Source organism: Pecten maximus, chromosome 7 (assembly GCF_902652985.1).
Source record: "Pecten maximus chromosome 7, xPecMax1.1, whole genome shotgun sequence".
In the NCBI taxonomy this organism is placed as follows: domain Eukaryota; kingdom Metazoa; phylum Mollusca; class Bivalvia; order Pectinida; family Pectinidae; genus Pecten; species Pecten maximus.
The window spans coordinates 8,040,390-8,058,422 of record NC_047021.1 but is presented as its reverse complement, the minus strand read 5'-3'; the positions used below and the strand labels follow the sequence as shown (position 1 = coordinate 8,058,422).

The 18,033-nt window shown below is 33.9% G+C and overlaps 1 protein-coding gene across 1 annotated transcript; it reads left to right on the top strand.

Moving 5' to 3' along the window:
• The first annotated feature begins 373 nt into the window (after window positions 1-373).
• On the top strand, window positions 374-16,642 carry LOC117331496 (prostaglandin reductase 1-like). Its single transcript, XM_033890231.1, has 9 exons — window positions 374-658; window positions 9,211-9,256; window positions 11,230-11,289; window positions 11,640-11,804; window positions 12,087-12,204; window positions 13,333-13,488; window positions 14,160-14,271; window positions 15,209-15,327; window positions 16,315-16,642. Exons 1-9 carry the CDS (start codon window positions 538-540, stop codon window positions 16,429-16,431), a joined length of 1,014 nt encoding a protein of 337 aa, XP_033746122.1. The 5' UTR covers window positions 374-537; the 3' UTR covers window positions 16,432-16,642.
• Window positions 16,643-18,033: the final 1,391 nt, after the last annotated feature.

The window sequence follows — 18,033 nt, the reverse complement described above, 5'->3', positions numbered from 1 at the left end:
TTAATGTCTTTCATATCAATTAAAAATCAACTCAGCTTTAAAACATTCTCCCTTTCCCGATGTTCCGAATCTGCCAATCAGACATACCTAACATACACATAACGTCCCGTCCTCATATGACTCTGGCTGTTACGAGGACGATAAGCACCTACAACAATATACATACACAAGCTTATCCTCCATCCAACACCTAATTCGTTAACGAGAATCACAGGTTATCTTACTTAAAACGGGATAGTGTGAAAACATTCAACACAGGAAACCTATCTGCTTCCTTCTCCTTTTTGATGTTTTGCCAAAGTACCAAGAAATATCCCTATATACTCTGCCTGTAACCCGTGATCGCCAGTCAGACGTAGGAGTGAGGATTGTGAACCCTTAGTGTATAAAACAGGCCCCTATCAAACCTATCATCCCGGATACAATACAAAGAGGCATTTCCGTACGATCCTTGATCAACATTTGGGACAGTACATACTTTAAGTGGACATTAGTATTATAGACAGTACGGGGACTAGCAGTGCTAACCACTCCACCATGACCAGTACATCCACGAAGTGCCAAAAATGGGTTCTTGCGAAAACCATGAAAGGAGCTGCAACACTGTCACACTTTCGGTTAGAGGAGGAGGACCTTATAACAGATCTTCAGGACGGAGGTATGTAAATTATAGAGGAGGTATGTAAATTATAGAGGAGGTATGAAAATTATAGAGGAGGTATGTAAATTATAGAGGAGGTATGAAAATTATAGAGGAGGTATGTACATTAAAGAGGAGGTATGAAAATTATAGAGAAGGTATGTATATTCTAGAGGAGTTATGACATTATAAAAGAGGTATGTTCATTTAAGAGGCAATGTGTGCAATATAGAGGAGGTTTGTACATAATAGAGGAGGTGTGTGCATTATATAGCTACCTGTGCATTATAAAGGAGGTTTGTACATTATATAGCTACATGTACATTATAGAGGAGGTTTGTACATTATATAGCTACATGTACATTATAGAGGAGGTTTGTATATTATATAGCTACCTGTACATTATAGAGGAGGTTTGTATATTATATAGCTACCTGTACATTATAGGGGAGGTTTGTATATTATATAGCTGACTGTACATTATAGAGGAGGTTTGTACATTATATAGCTACCTGTGCATTATAAAGGAGGTTTGTATATTATATAGCTACCTGTACATTATATCGCTACATGTACATTATAGAGGAGGTTTGTACATTATATAACTACCTGTACATTATAGAGGAAGTTTGTACATTATATAGCTACCTGTACATTATAGAGGAAGTTTGTACAAATATATAGCTACCTGTACATTATAGGGGAGGTTTGTACAAATATATAGCTACCTGTACATTATAGGGGAGGTTTGTACATTATATAGCTACCTGTACATTATAGAGGAGGTTTGTACAAATATATAGCTACCTGTACATTATATAGCTGACTGTACATTATAGAGGAGGTTTGTACATTATGTAGCTACCTGTACATTATAGGGGAGGTTTGTACATTATATAGCTACCTGTACATTATAGAGGAGGTTTGTACATTATATAGCTACCTGTACATTATAGAGGAGGTTTGTACATTATATAGCTACCTGTACATCATAGGGGAAGTATATACCACATATAGCTACCTGTACATTATAGAGGAGGTTTGTACATTATATAGCTAACTGTACATTATAGAGGAGGTTTGTACATTATATAGCTACCTGTACATTATAGAGGAAGTATATACATTATATAGCTACCTGTACATTATAGAGGAAGTATATACATTATATAGATACCTGTACATTATAGAGGAGGTTTGTACATTATATAACTACCTGTACATTATAGGGGAAGTATAGACATTATATAGCTACCTGTACATTATAGAGGAGGTTTGTACATTATATAGCTACCTGTACATCATAGGGGAAGTATATACATTATATAGCTACCTGTACATTATAGAGGAGGTTTGTACATTATATAGCTACATGTACATTATAGAGGAGGTTTGTACATTATATAGCTACATGTACATTATAGAGGAGGTTTGTATATTATATAGCTACCTGTACATTATAGAGGAGGTTTGTATATTATATAGCTACCTGTACATTATAGGGGAGGTTTGTATATTATATAGCTGACTGTACATTATAGAGGAGGTTTGTACATTATATAGCTACCTGTGCATTATAAAGGAGGTTTGTATATTATATAGCTACCTGTACATTATATCGCTACATGTACATTATAGAGGAGGTTTGTACATTATATAACTACCTGTACATTATAGAGGAAGTTTGTACATTATATAGCTACCTGTACATTATAGAGGAAGTTTGTACAAATATATAGCTACCTGTACATTATAGGGGAGGTTTGTACAAATATATAGCTACCTGTACATTATAGGGGAGGTTTGTACATTATATAGCTACCTGTACATTATAGAGGAGGTTTGTACAAATATATAGCTACCTGTACATTATATAGCTGACTGTACATTATAGAGGAGGTTTGTACATTATGTAGCTACCTGTACATTATAGGGGAGGTTTGTACATTATATAGCTACCTGTACATTATAGAGGAGGTTTGTACATTATATAGCTACCTGTACATTATAGAGGAGGTTTGTACATTATATAGCTACCTGTACATCATAGGGGAAGTATATACCACATATAGCTACCTGTACATTATAGAGGAGGTTTGTACATTATATAGCTAACTGTACATTATAGAGGAGGTTTGTACATTATATAGCTACCTGTACATTATAGAGGAAGTATATACATTATATAGCTACCTGTACATTATAGAGGAAGTATATACATTATATAGATACCTGTACATTATAGAGGAGGTTTGTACATTATATAACTACCTGTACATTATAGGGGAAGTATAGACATTATATAGCTACCTGTACATTATAGAGGAGGTTTGTACATTATATAGCTACCTGTACATCATAGGGGAAGTATATACATTATATAGCTACCTGTACATTATAGAGGAGGTTTGTACATTATATAGATACCTGTACATTATAGGGGAGGTTTGTACATTATATAACTACCTGTACATTATAGAGGAGGTTTGTACATTATATAACTACCTGTACATTATAAAGGAGGTTTATACATTACATAGCTACCTGTACATTTTAGAGGAGGTTTGTACATTATATAGCTACCTGTACATTATAGAGGAGGTTTGTACATTATATAACTACCTGTACATTATATAACTACCTGTACATTATATAGCTACCTGTACATTATATAGCTACCTGTACATTATATAGCTACCTGTACATTATAGAGGAAGTACATGTATATACATTATATAGCTGATGTACATTATAAAGGTTTGTACATTATATAGCTACCTGTACATTATAGGGGAAGTATATACATTATATAGCTACATATGTACATTATAGAGGAGGTTTGTACATTATAAAGCTACCTGTACATTATAGAGGAGGTTTGTACATTATATAGCTGACTGTACATTATAGAGGAGGTTTGTACATTATATAGCTACCTGTACATTATAGAGGAGGTTTGTACATTATATAGCTACCTGTATATTATAGAGGAGGTTTGTACATTATATAGCTACCTGTACATTATAGGGGAAGTATATACATTATATAGCTGGCTGTACATTATAGAGGAGGTTTGTACATTATAAAGCTACCTGTACATTATAGAGGAGGTTTGTACATTATATAGCTACCTGTACATTAGAGGGGAGGTTTGTACATTATATAGCTACCTGTACATTAGAGGGGAGGTTTGTACATTATATAGCTACCTGTACATTATAGAGGAGGTTGTACATTATATAGCTACCTGTACATTATAGAGGAGGTTTGTACATTATATAGCTACCTGTACATTATAGAGGAGGTTAGTACATTATATAGCTACCTGTGCATTATAGAGGAGGTTTGTACATTATGTAGCTACCTGTACATTATAGGGGAAGTATATACATTATATAGCTACCTCTACATTATAGGGGAAGTATATACATTATATAGCTACCTGTACATTATAGAGGTTTGTACATTATATACCTACCTGTACATTATAGAGGAGGTTTGTACATTATATAGCTACCTGTACATTATAGAGGAGGTTTGTACATTATATAGCTACCTGTACATTATAGAGGAGGTTTGTACATTATATAGCTACCTGTACATTATAGAGGTTTGTACATTATATAGCTACCTGTACATTATAGGGGAGGTTTGTACATTATATAGCTACCTGTACATTATAGAGGAGGTTTGTACATTATATAGCTACCTGTACATTATAGAGGTTTGTACATTATATATCTACCTGTACATTATAGAGGAGGTTTGTACATTATATAACTACCTGTACATTATAGAGGAGGTTTGTACATTATATAGCTACCTGTACATTATAGAGGAAGTATATACATTATATAGCTACCTGTACATTATAACGGAGGTTTGTACATTATATAGCTACCTGTACATTATAGAGGAAGTAAATACATTATATAGCTGACTGTACATTATAGAGGAGGTTTGTACATTATATAGCTACCTGTACATTATAGAGGAAGCATATACATTATATAGCTACCTGTACATTATAGAGGAAGTATAGACATTATATAGCTACCTGTACATAATAGGGGAAGTATAGACATTATATAGCTACCTGTACATTATAGGGGAGGTTTGTACATTATATAGCTACCTGTACATTATAGAGGAGGTTTGTACATTATATAGCTACCTGTACATTATAGAGGAGGTTTGTACATTATATAACTACCTGTACATTATAGAGGAGGTTTGTACATTATATAGCTACCTGTACATTATAGGGGAGGTTTGTACATTATATAGCTACCTGTACATTATAGGGGAGGTTTGTACATTATATAGCTACCTGTACTTTATAGGGGAAGTATAGACATTATATAGCTACCTGTATATTATAGGGGAAGTATAGACATTATATAGCTACCTGTATATTATAGGGGAAGTTTATACATTATATAGCTACCTGTATATTATAGGGGAAGTATATACATTATATAGCTGGCTGTACTTGATAGGGGAAGTATAGACATTATATAGCTACCTGTACATTATAGAGGAAGTTTATACATTATATAGCTACCTGTATATTATAGAGGAAGTATAGACATTATATAGCTACCTGTACATTATAGGGGAAGTATATACATTATATAGCTGGCTGTACTTGATAGGGGAAGTATAGACATTATATAGCTACCTGTACATTATAGGGGAAGTATATACATTATATAGCTGGCTGTACTTTATAGGGGAAGTATAGACATTATATAGCTACCTGTATATTATAGGGGAAGTATAGACATTATATAGCTACCTGTATATTATAGAGGAAGTTTATACATTATATAGCTACCTGTATATTATAGGGGAGGTTTGTACATTATATAGCTACCTGTACATTATAGGGGAAGTATAGACATTATATAGCTGACTGTACATTATAGAGGAGGTTTGTACATTATATAGCTACCTGTACATTATAGAGGAGGTTAGTACATTATATAGCTACCTGTACATTATAGAGGAGGTTTGTACATTATATAACTACCTGTACCTTATAGGGGAAGTATAGACATTATATAGCTGACTGTACATTATAGAGGAGGTTTGTACATTATATAGCTACCTGTACATTATAGAGGAGGTTAGTACATTATATAGCTACCTGTGCATTATAGAGGAGGTTAGTACATTATATAGCTACCTGTGCATTATAGAGGAGGTTTGTACATTATATAGCGACCTCTACATTATAGGGGAAGTATATACATTATATAGCTGGCTGTACTTTATAGAGGAAGTATATACATTATATAGCTACCTGTATATTATAGGGGAAGTATAGACATTATATAGCTACCTGTATATTATAGGGGAAGTATAGACATTATATAGCTACCTGTATATTATAGGGGAAGTATAGACATTATATAGCTACCTGTATATTATAGGGGAAGTATATACATTATATAGATACCTGTATATTATAGAGGAAGTTTATACATTATATAGCTACCTGTACATTATAGGGGAAGTATATACATTATATAGCTGCCTGTATATTATAGGGGAAGCATAGACATTATATAGCTACCTGTACATTATAGGGGAGGTTTGTACATTATATAGCTACCTGTATATTATAGAGGAAGTATAGACATTATATAGCTACCTGTGCATTATAGAGGAGGTTAGTACATTATATAGCTACCTGTGCATTATAGAGGAGGTTAGTACATTATATAGCTACCTGTGCATTATAGAGGAGGTTTGTACATTATATAGCTACCTGTGCATTATAGAGGAAGTTTGTACATTATATAGCTACATGTACATTATAGAGGAGGTATATACATTATATAGCTACCTGTACATTATAGAGGAGGTTTGTACATTATATAACTACCTGTACATTATAGGGGAAGTATATACATTATATAGCTGGTTGTACATTATAGAGGAGGTTTGTACATTATATAGCTACCTGTACATTATAGAGGAGGTTTGTACATTATATAGCTATCTGTACATTATAGGGGAGGTTTGTACATTATATAGCTACCTGTACATTATAGAGGAGGTTTGTACATTATATAGCTATCTGTACATTATAGGGGAGGTTTGTACATTATATAACTACCTGCACATTATAGAAGAGGTTTGTATATCAGAGAGGAGGTATACTATCAATTGTTATTTATCCCTTTCTTTCCTCCAAAAGTGAAGATTACTTAAACAGAATAAACGCAATGAATTTTACAATCAACGTGCAGACAAGATAAATAGATACAGGTAAACAGCATTGAGTAATTAATGAGTGGTGGGTGTTTTTAAACATTTGATTAATTATTTTCCTTTGACAATTCATAGATAAATGTAATTTCCATCAAAGTATTAGTTAAATCAAACTATGGTAAATCTTGTAGATAGACAATGAAATTCATATTCATCTTACCAATTAAATGGCGACTGAATTCATTAACATTTTTGTCAAAGTAAAGAATGTGTTATAATAATATCAAAACATACCACAGTAATGACATATATGGTTTGATAATTATAATAATACAATGTATATATATCTACAATACTAGGGGTATTTCATAGCTAGTCTCCAAAGGTCCGTCATACATGGACTTAAATCTGTTGTAAAATTGTAAAATCGTTATCATTTGACATACGTTCTATCTTTGCATTGTCTTCTGTCCCGTAGACATTTTACAAACTGGTTTACAAACTGTTTCAAGTATTCTACTTCTGACATGTATTGATTCAAGGAATGATGAAACCTCATTATACTCATACATACGGTATGCGGTTATACTTATATTTTCTCCTCAGACAGTGTGAACTGTTTTCAATGATTCTAGTAATGACGGCGGACTACAGATTCCTTGTTATTCCATTAACGGTTAACCATTCTAATTATATTTACACGATACTCAAAATGTCATTATAATTATAATTAGATTATTCTGTACGGGGATCTTTTCATATGAGTATTATTAGATTATCCTGTACATGAATCTTGTATTATAAAATATTTTCCATCTTTATACCTCAGTACAGGTATTATTAGATATTTTACATCTTTATACCTCAGTACAGGTATAATTAGATATTTTAAATCTGTAATCCTCAGTAAAGGTATTATTAGATATTTTACATCTGTAATCCTCAGAACAGGTATTATTAGATATTTTCCATCTTTATACCTCAGTACAGGTATTATTAGATATTTTACATCTGTATACCTCAGTATAGGTATTATTAGATATTATACATCTTTATACTTCAGTACAGGTATTATTAGATATTTTACATCTTTATACCTCAGTACAGGTATTATAAAATATTTTCCATCTTTATACCTCAGTACAGGTATTATTAGATATTTTAAATCTGTATACCTCAGTAAGGGTATTATTAGATATTTTACATCTGTATACCTCAGTATAGGTATTATTAGATATTTTAAATCTGTATACCTCAGTATAGGTATTATTAGATATTTTACATCTTTATACCTCAGTAAAGGTATTATTAGATATTTTACATCTGTATACCTCAGTATAGGTATCATTAGATATTTTACATCTGTATACCTCAGTATAAGTATCATTAGATATTTTACATCTGTATACCTCAGTATAGGTATTATTTGATATTTTACATCTTTATACCTCAGTATAGGTATTATTAGATATTTTAAATCTGTATACCTCAGTAAAGGTATTATTAGATATTTTACATCTGTATACCTCAGTATAGGTATCATTAGACATTTTACATCTGTATACCTCAGTAAAGGTATTATTAGATATTTTACATCTGTATACCTCAGTATAGGTATTATTAGATATTTTACATCTTTATACCTCAGTACAGGTATCATTAGACATTTTACATCTGTATACCTCAGTACAGATAGTAATCGTGTAATTCTCTCGGACTCACAGCTATTAGTGGCATGCCGGTATAGTTACATTGCCAAAAGGAATGCAGCACAAAACCTCTATTATTTTATTTATTTATTTATTGGTGATTTTATACATTCTCAATGTTAGTTTCGTTCAATATTAAATGTAAATCAAAGGAACCAACCAGCAGTACCCAGGTGTGTAACACTGCGCCCTAACGGTCTTGTTGTATATCTGCCAAACGCTTGTTTTGTTATATCTTGCTGTTGAAAAAGAACTGTAACTCTGGGGGTTCGTTTTTACTTTATCTTTCCTAGACACAGAGACTCGATGTATCAAGTATACACTCATCAGAGAAGTGATTGCATATATTGATAATACACACGCTAGTTTCACAAATGTGTCTGGTTCCTCTTGTATCACATTAGATAACATTATATTCGAATTCCATAGAGCTTTTCGTTTTTTTTGGTTTTTATTTTTTTCCCTCCCTCTTTTTTTCACTTTTAACGTAACAGTTTGGCATTGGCTGTATGTTGATATAGATACACGCATTGGGTAATTTGAAGTAAATTTTGGAGTTATCTCATTTTTACACGTGCTTCGACTTCTTTTTGTCGTTTGTGTTATTTAATCAAATTACATGATCATTTTTTTATTTTGCAGAGGTCCTCTGTGAAGCTGTGTATATCAGTGTTGACCCATATATGAGGTACGTTGAAATCGAGCTATGTAAAAAAAAATTGTACCTTTTCGTAGCACAGTGTATTATGATGTTTTACACGTCTGAGCTGCTTTCGCCGTTTACAGAAAAATGTAAACCACAGAGGTCAATTGTATCCTAAATTAGCATTGTTATTGATGTAAACGTGACTTCATTTATTCCCGTTGAATTAACATGCTTGATCACTTTTTGGGCAGAATCGAATAAACTTGTTTGAAAGAAAAAACATTTAGTAGAGGCCCTCCTGGTTGTCGCGAAAGCTGAAGCATCACTTCAGTAGGCTGACATTGTATATGAAGAAAGATGATTTTATACATCAAAACACTTCTAACCACTTAAATGTGAACCAGAAAAGGGTAGCATGGTGCACATTTAACTACAAAGTCAGCCAGATATGTACCATGCAAAAGTATAACGCAGTACAAAAGATCATAAATATGTATCGTAGCCCCCACCGACCGGTATAAAAGATCATAAATATGTATCGTAGCCCCCACCGACCGGTATAAAAGATCATAAATATGTATCGTAGCCCCCACCGACCGGTATAAAAGATCATAAATATGTATCATAGCCCCAACCTACCAGTACAAAAGATCATAAATATGTATCATAGCCCCAACCTACCAGTATAAAAGTGATCAGCCGGTATCGGTCTTTGTAATTACCAGCAGTCGACCAACAATATCAAGCATGCATTGGGTTTTCATGTAACGCAATATAACAGTGGTATACCAACAACAGTATTTTCCATGGCGACCGCATTACTTAGTTTTCAAATTCGACGGACATGTATCGGCAGTATGACGAAATTAACCAGCAATGACGTTGATAATAAAGACACCTATTGCTAATGTGTAGTACTTTTACACAAGAAAAGCTCAAAAGAAGTAAATGGGAAGTAATTCATGATAAAATCCTTTAGACTAGTTGTCGTCAACTTTATTTCAAAATAGCAACCTTTGTGAGGGGATGATACACTACATATTCCCTGTTCTATATTAAAGACCTATATGTTAGGGGATGATACACTACATATTCCCTGTTCTATATTACAGACCTATATGTTAGGGGATGATACACTACATATTCCCTGTTCTATGTTACAGACCTATGACAGGGGTGAGACACTACAAATTTCCCCTGTTCTTTGTTACAGACCTATATGTTAGGTGATGATACACTACATATTCCCTGTTCTATATTACAGACCTATATGTTAGGGGATGATACACTACATATTCCCTGTTCTATATTACAGACCTATGACAGGGATGATACACTACATATTCCCTGTTCTATGTTACAGACCTATATGTTAGGGGATGATACACTACATATTCCCTGTTCTATATTACAGACCTATATGTTAGGGGATGATACACTACATATTCCCTGTTCTATATTACAGACCTTTGTGAGGGGATGATACACTACATATTCCCTGTTCTATATTACAGACCTATATGTTAGGTGATGATACACTACATATTCCCTGTTCTATGTTACAGACCTATATGTTAGGGGATGATACACTACATATTCCCTGTTCTATATTACAGACCTATATGTTAGGGGATGATACACTACATATTCCCTGTTCTATATTACAGACCTATATGTTAGGGGATGATACACTACATATTCCCTGTTCTTTGTTACAGACCTATATGTTAGGGGATGATACACTACATATTCCCTGTTCTTTGTTACAGACCTATGACAGGGATGATACACTACATATTCCCTGTTCTATATTACAGACCTATATGTTAGGGGATGATACACTTCATATTCCCTGTTCTTTGTTACAGACCTATGACAGGGATGATACACTACATATTCCCTGTTCTATATTACAGACCTTTGTGAGGGGATGATACACTACATATTCCCTGTTCTTTGTTACAGACCTATGACAGGGGTGAGACACTACAATTTTCCCCTTTTCTTTGTTACAGACCATATGCAGAGCGCTGTCTCACAGAAGGTTCTATGATGATGGCGGAACAGATAGCAAGGTGTTAAAACAGGTTCTATTTTAAAAGGTGCATGCTGACATCGAAAATATACACGACTTGCAATATGATGAGTTCGTTACATGGGTAACAATTACAAAACTTGCTCAGATAAATTCGGTTTCGTATGGAGTATCTACTGTTGAGCCTTTTAAGCTCTTTCATTATAATCCTAAATAAGCATTTTTGTTCGTCCGCTGGTCAATACATTTGTTAAACAAACCTCAATTTAGATATGTTATGCATGTCATGATATGTTATCAATTAAACATAATTAGACGAACTGATAAGACAAAGTAATTACATTATTGATGACTTAAGTGTATTAAAAATCTTGTCATAAACTCATTAAGGGTTCTTCAAAGTAAAAATCCACAATTCCCTGCTGAGTCTTTGGTGTTGGCAAATGTCGGATGGCGGACACTTACCCGTGTGTCAGATATGACGTCACTCCGACAACTTCCTGTCATGGGCGATGTTCCGGTCTCTAATGCTCTAGGCATGCTAGGACTTACAGGGTATGTACAATTTAAGTGTTGTTGAATATTGAAGATAGTATTTTATTGAAGGCATATGTTTATGTGAATCACTTCATTATGTTTTGAAATCAGAATTATCTTAACAGTTGTATATGTACATATTCTATCAGTCAGCATCACAATAAAGCATATCAGTCAAAATGTAGCAAGTAGCATTTTATCTCTTCATCTTTAACAGAAAACGTGATTTCAAGAAGCAATTAAACGTTACTTGTGAAATGTAAATTTTAGTATAATTGGTCTGTTAAATTTCTACAACAGTCTGACTGCCTACTGCGGTATGACACATGTATGTAAACCAAAGTCAGGGGACACTGTCGTCGTGACGTCAGCAGGAGGAGCGGTGGGCAGCGTCGCCGGTCAAATAGCCAAAGCATCGGTAATGGATCCCTGAGGTTTTTACTAGTACTGGTTATATCAATGACTATATATATTAGTAGATAAGTGATAATTTACTAAGTCAATCGTTTTGGTCAGAGTAGATTTTGTTGACTTTGAACCGCAAAGGCTTCAAAAGCAGTAGCCGCTTGTCCATGATAAAAACGTCAACGTCTCAAAGTAGATATATCTTTTGTCTCCGGCTCAGATGACGGAAATTGGCATTGCAATGTGAACATCAGAATGAGGCAAAATTTGACACAGGATTGATAGAAATGCCTTTGACACTTTAAGGATTAAACTGAGTCTATGGTCGATATAGATGCCAGAACTTTGTTTGCACAGTTCTGGCATCTATATCGACCATAGACACAAAAATACAGTTTAATGCTTATATTTAAATTCTCGACATACTTTTTTGTTATTTTGAAAATTAAAATTGAGTTAGCATAAAAAATGCCAATATTCAGCGACTTTGTCAATGGGGTTCGACAAATGGAACAGCCTATTTTCAAAATTCATTTGTCACGTGCAGATTGACAAACAATAAAGTGCATTGAAATAATACGAAAAAACATGTTGTTCAATTCTTTTCAATATTTGTGTAACAAAATTGTATAAAATTTCTTTTTGATACTTTTCAATTAACAGAAAGAAACGAGGCTAATGAGTTATAGGCTTATTTTTCATGATTGTTTACGTTAGTTACAAGTAGTTCCGGTGGGTGTATATTCATGCGCGGCATGGATTGATGTCACGTTTTGGGTGTCAATTATTCCCATATAGACTGCAAATCATTTTACTTAGTTTATATCGTGGCTTTGCCACCAAAATGTAAATATACAAAAATAAAAAATTATTCTGCTTCAGCGAAAAAAAACACCGCCAAACATTCTAAACACCAACACTTCACGACAACTGCAAACTCTTTATTTATACAACAGAAATAATGCAATAAAAACACCATATGTTACTTAAACAGATAGATTTCCATGTAGCGGACCCTGGCGACAAGTTATGTTCTGGAACCAGGTGCTAGTTACAAAACCGATATACAAAGATAATGAATAGATATGTAGAAAGCTACCTGTTTATTATTTAGATTATAGGATAATCCGTTTTATTTAAGGGTTGCAAAGTTATTGGAATATGTGGAAGTGACGACAAATGTCGCTGGATTACACAAGATTTAGGAATGGATGCTGCTATTAATTACAAAACTGATGACATTAATGCAAAGCTACAGGAAACTGCTCCAGATGGCGTGAACTGTTTTTTCGACAACGTAAGTTTCATACATATATAAAATCATGTTTTTATTTCTAATTTCCCATGTAAGGAAAGCATTTGTATTAGTTCCCTAATAACACTATGGCTACCCTGCATAGTGACATTGTTGATTGGAACATTTAGTATTAGGATATTTTGATTCTTTATGATCAGATTATTTTTTCTTTCATTCATTTGTTTTATTGCCTCAGTCTAGAATTTTGTGGATGTCTCATGCAAATGTTAACAAGGACAAAATTTAATGAAGCGCACTAGCGCCAGAAATTAAAAAATCGCTATTAAGAACGGAATTAAAACCCCCGCCTTTCTCAGCCTTGAGCCTGTTAAGAGCAGCTCCACCATGTCGTTCCGCGCAAAAATTGTAGTGTACAAGATAACCAGAAACTAGAAAACCAGAAAAGGATGATAAATGTAGCACTGTTACATCTACTACATACATACACGAGGATAATGCATATCACACTTCTTAAATTTAAGTTTCTACGGCAGAAGGTTTATTGTCCATTCTTTTATTAAACCAGGGCCGCAGATATGTTACTGTTATTTTCATACGCCAGTTACCAGTAATGAGCTGGTAGCGACCGTCTACAGTTGGTAAGTTCATATAGTGACAACACCATAGATAGGTACATATTTACTGATGTTACATGGGATTTGTTTCTATAGGTCGGCGGTGATTTGGCAGGGGCTGTGATTTGTCACATGTCAATTGGTGGTCGTGCTGCATTGTGTGGGGCGATATCACTATATAGTGATGATATACACCATCCTTCTCAAGGTCAGTAGAACCATGCTGTACTATACTGATGCTATACACTATCCTTCTCAAGGTCAGTAGAACCATTCTGTACTATAGTGATGATATACACCATACTTCTCAAGGTCAGTAGAACCATGCTGTACTATAGTGATGATATACACCATACTTCTCAAGGTCAGTAGAACCATTCTGTACTATAGTGATGATATACACCATACTTCTCAAGGTCAGTAGAACCATGCTGTACTATAGTGATGATATACACTATCCTCCTCAAGGTCAGTAGAACCATGCTGTACTATAGTGATGATATACACCATCCTCCTCAAGGTCAGTAGAACCATGCTGTACTATAGTGATGATATACACCATCCTTCTCAAGGTCAGTAGAACCATGCTGTACTATAGTGATGATATACACCATCCTTCTCAAGGTCAGTAGAACCATGCTGTACTATAGTGATGATATACACCATCCTTCTCAAGGTCAGTAGGACCAAGCTGTACTATAGTGATGATATACACCATCCTTCTCAAGGTCAGTAGAACCATGCTGTACTATAGTGATGATATACACCATCCTTCTCAAGGTCAGTAGAACCATGCTGTACTATAGTGATGATATACACCATCCTTCTCAAGGTCAGTAGAACCATGCTGTACTATAGTGATGATATACACCATCCTTCTCAAGGTCAGTATAACCATGCTGTTCAAATGATATCATTGTGGATTTCAATGCAGTGAACGATAGAAGTATTTTCCATTATTCATCGTCATGTGGTAAGACTTATTTCTTTACCCGTCTATTAGCATTTTGAATTACCTTGGTAACTACCGATTTTGTTACATTTAATATTATATTGAAAGCAAGTTACGTTTGTCATTTCGGCTACTTAATGGGCGATGGTTTAATTATTTCATATGTGTAATTATGGGTCGTGTTAACTTGCAGGTCTGTCCATATTCCGGGCCATAGTGGCCAAACAGCTGACCGTGCAAGGCTTCAACGTTCTGAATTGGTTCAGCAGCTGGGACGTAGTATACCGGGCTCTATATGATTTAGTTACTGAGGTAATCTTTATGGACAGGTACTGGAGAATCTCTGATGTAGAGGGTAGACAATACAGTCGGTAGAGTTATATATAAAGATTTGATCAGTATTTATTTAATAATTTGGTTCGTTGCCGTTGAGACCGATTGTATACTATTATTTAGGGATTGATTGATTTTTTCCCTTTTCGTTGTGACTATCATTAGCGTTAGAACACCTCGACAGATATGTCGATAGCTACTGATATTTATAGCCGCCATGAAAATGCCAAACAAATCAATTCAAATCATATACATATTGTATTTACATTTGGGGGGTTTGGAATTAAAACATAAAACTTTATAGTTTTTTAGTTTTGAACTTTTGATAATTATATACTATATATATAAATAAGATTTTTTATGAATATATGGCAAAGATAACTAATTCCCTTGCGTATTAATATATAACAGATATATTGTGTTGAAAATTTGCATGTGAAACGATGTATTCATACTGTATTCATAGTGTTTTCATAGTCTAATGTTTGTTGTTTTCACTTGGTATGTTCAAGAATCAACACTCAGAATGTAAACATAGTTGTATGATCCAGTAAATCGTTGCTTTAGAGATAGGTAGTAATGTACCATGTTATATATATTGTGAATGCTTTCTATATGCATTTGAACCATCGAAATATTAATTGTACCTTCATGAAGATGACAGCCTCTTACGACTAATTGACAAGGGTCGTTGAATAGAAGATAAAAAGTAAGGTTAAAAGTTGATAGTAGAAAGCAGTATTCGTATGCATTTGTAAATGGAAACATTATCTTGAAACCATTTCAGTTTTATATGTGATTGTTACAAACGTCCTGACGTATTAAGCTAGGGCTAACTTTTTTATGTAAGCAGCAGGAAAAGACTTTTCTTTCATTTATACTATACGTATTACCATACCTGAAACTAGTTACAATTTCATGTAGATGGAGAACTTCATTAAGAAATGCCTTTGTTCCTTTTATCAGGGAAAACTTCGAAGCAAAGAAGTAATATACGAAGGATTTGACAAACTACCAGAAGCATTTCTGAAATTATTTCAAGGAGGAAATTTAGGTAAAATAGTTGTCAAAATCCAGAACTGAAAACTGCTACGGACATAATGATGACTGTAATTCTGGTGTGTGTTCGTGTAAATAGTAGACTACGACAGAAACATGTTGTGTAATCAAATAGTCAGTCAATGTAAGCAAACAATAACTCGACAAGAGATCTACAACTCAACAAGATATCTACAACTCAACAAGATATCTACAGCTCGACAAGATATCTACAACTCAACAAGATATCTACAACTCAGCAAGATATCTACAACTCAACAAGAGATCTACAACTCAACAAGATATCTACAACTCTACAAGATATCTAGAAATCTACAATATATCTAGAACTCTACAATATATCTAGAACTCTACAATATATCTAGAACTCTACAAGATATCTACAACTCTACAAGATATCTACAACTCTACAAGATATCTACAACGCAACAAGAGATCTACACCTCAACAAGATATCTACAACTCAACAAGAGATCTACAACTCTACAAGATATCTAGAAATCTACAATATATCTAGAACTCTACAATATATCTAGAACTCTACAAGATATCTAGAACTCGACAAGATATCTACAACTCTACAAGATATCTACAACGCAACAAGAGATCTACACCTCAACAAGATATCTACAACTCAACAAGAGATCTACAACTCTACAAGATATCTAGAAATCTACAATATATCTAGAACTCTACAATATATCTAGAACTCTACAAGATATCTAGAACTCGACAAGATATCTACAACTCTACAAGATATCTACAACTCTACAAGATATCTACAACGCAACAAGAGATCTACACCTCAACAAGATATCTACAACTCAACAAGAGATCTACAACTCTACAAGATATCTAGAAATCTACAATATATCTAGAACTCTACAATATATCTAGAACTCTACAAGATATCTAGAACTCGACAAGATATCTACAACTCTACAAGATATCTACAACTCTACAAGATATCTACAACGCAACAAGAGATCTACACCTCAACAAGAGATCTACAACTCAACAAGAGATCTACAACTCAACAAGATATCTACAACGCAACAAGAGATCTACACCTCAACAAGATATCTACAACTCGACAAGATATCTACAACGCAACAAGATATCTACAACTCGACAAGATATCTACAACGCAACAAGATATCTACAACTCGACAAGATATCTACAACGCAACAAGATATCTACAACTCGACAAGATATCTACAACGCAACAAGATATCTACAACTCGACAAGATATCTACAACGCAACAAGATATCTACAACTCGACAAGATATCTACAACGCAACAAGATATCTACAACTCGACAAGATATCTACAACGCAACAAGATATCTACAACTCGACAAGATATCTACAACGCAACAAGATATCTACAACTCGACAAGATATCTACAACGCAACAAGATATCTACAACTCGACAAGATATCTACAACGCAACAAGATATCTACAACTCGACAAGATATCTACAACGCAACAAGATATCTACAACTCGACAAGATATCTACAACTCGACAAGATACCTACAGCTCGACAAGATATCTACAACTCGACTAGATATCTACACCTCAACAAGAGATCTACACCTCAACAAGAGATCTACAGGCAGA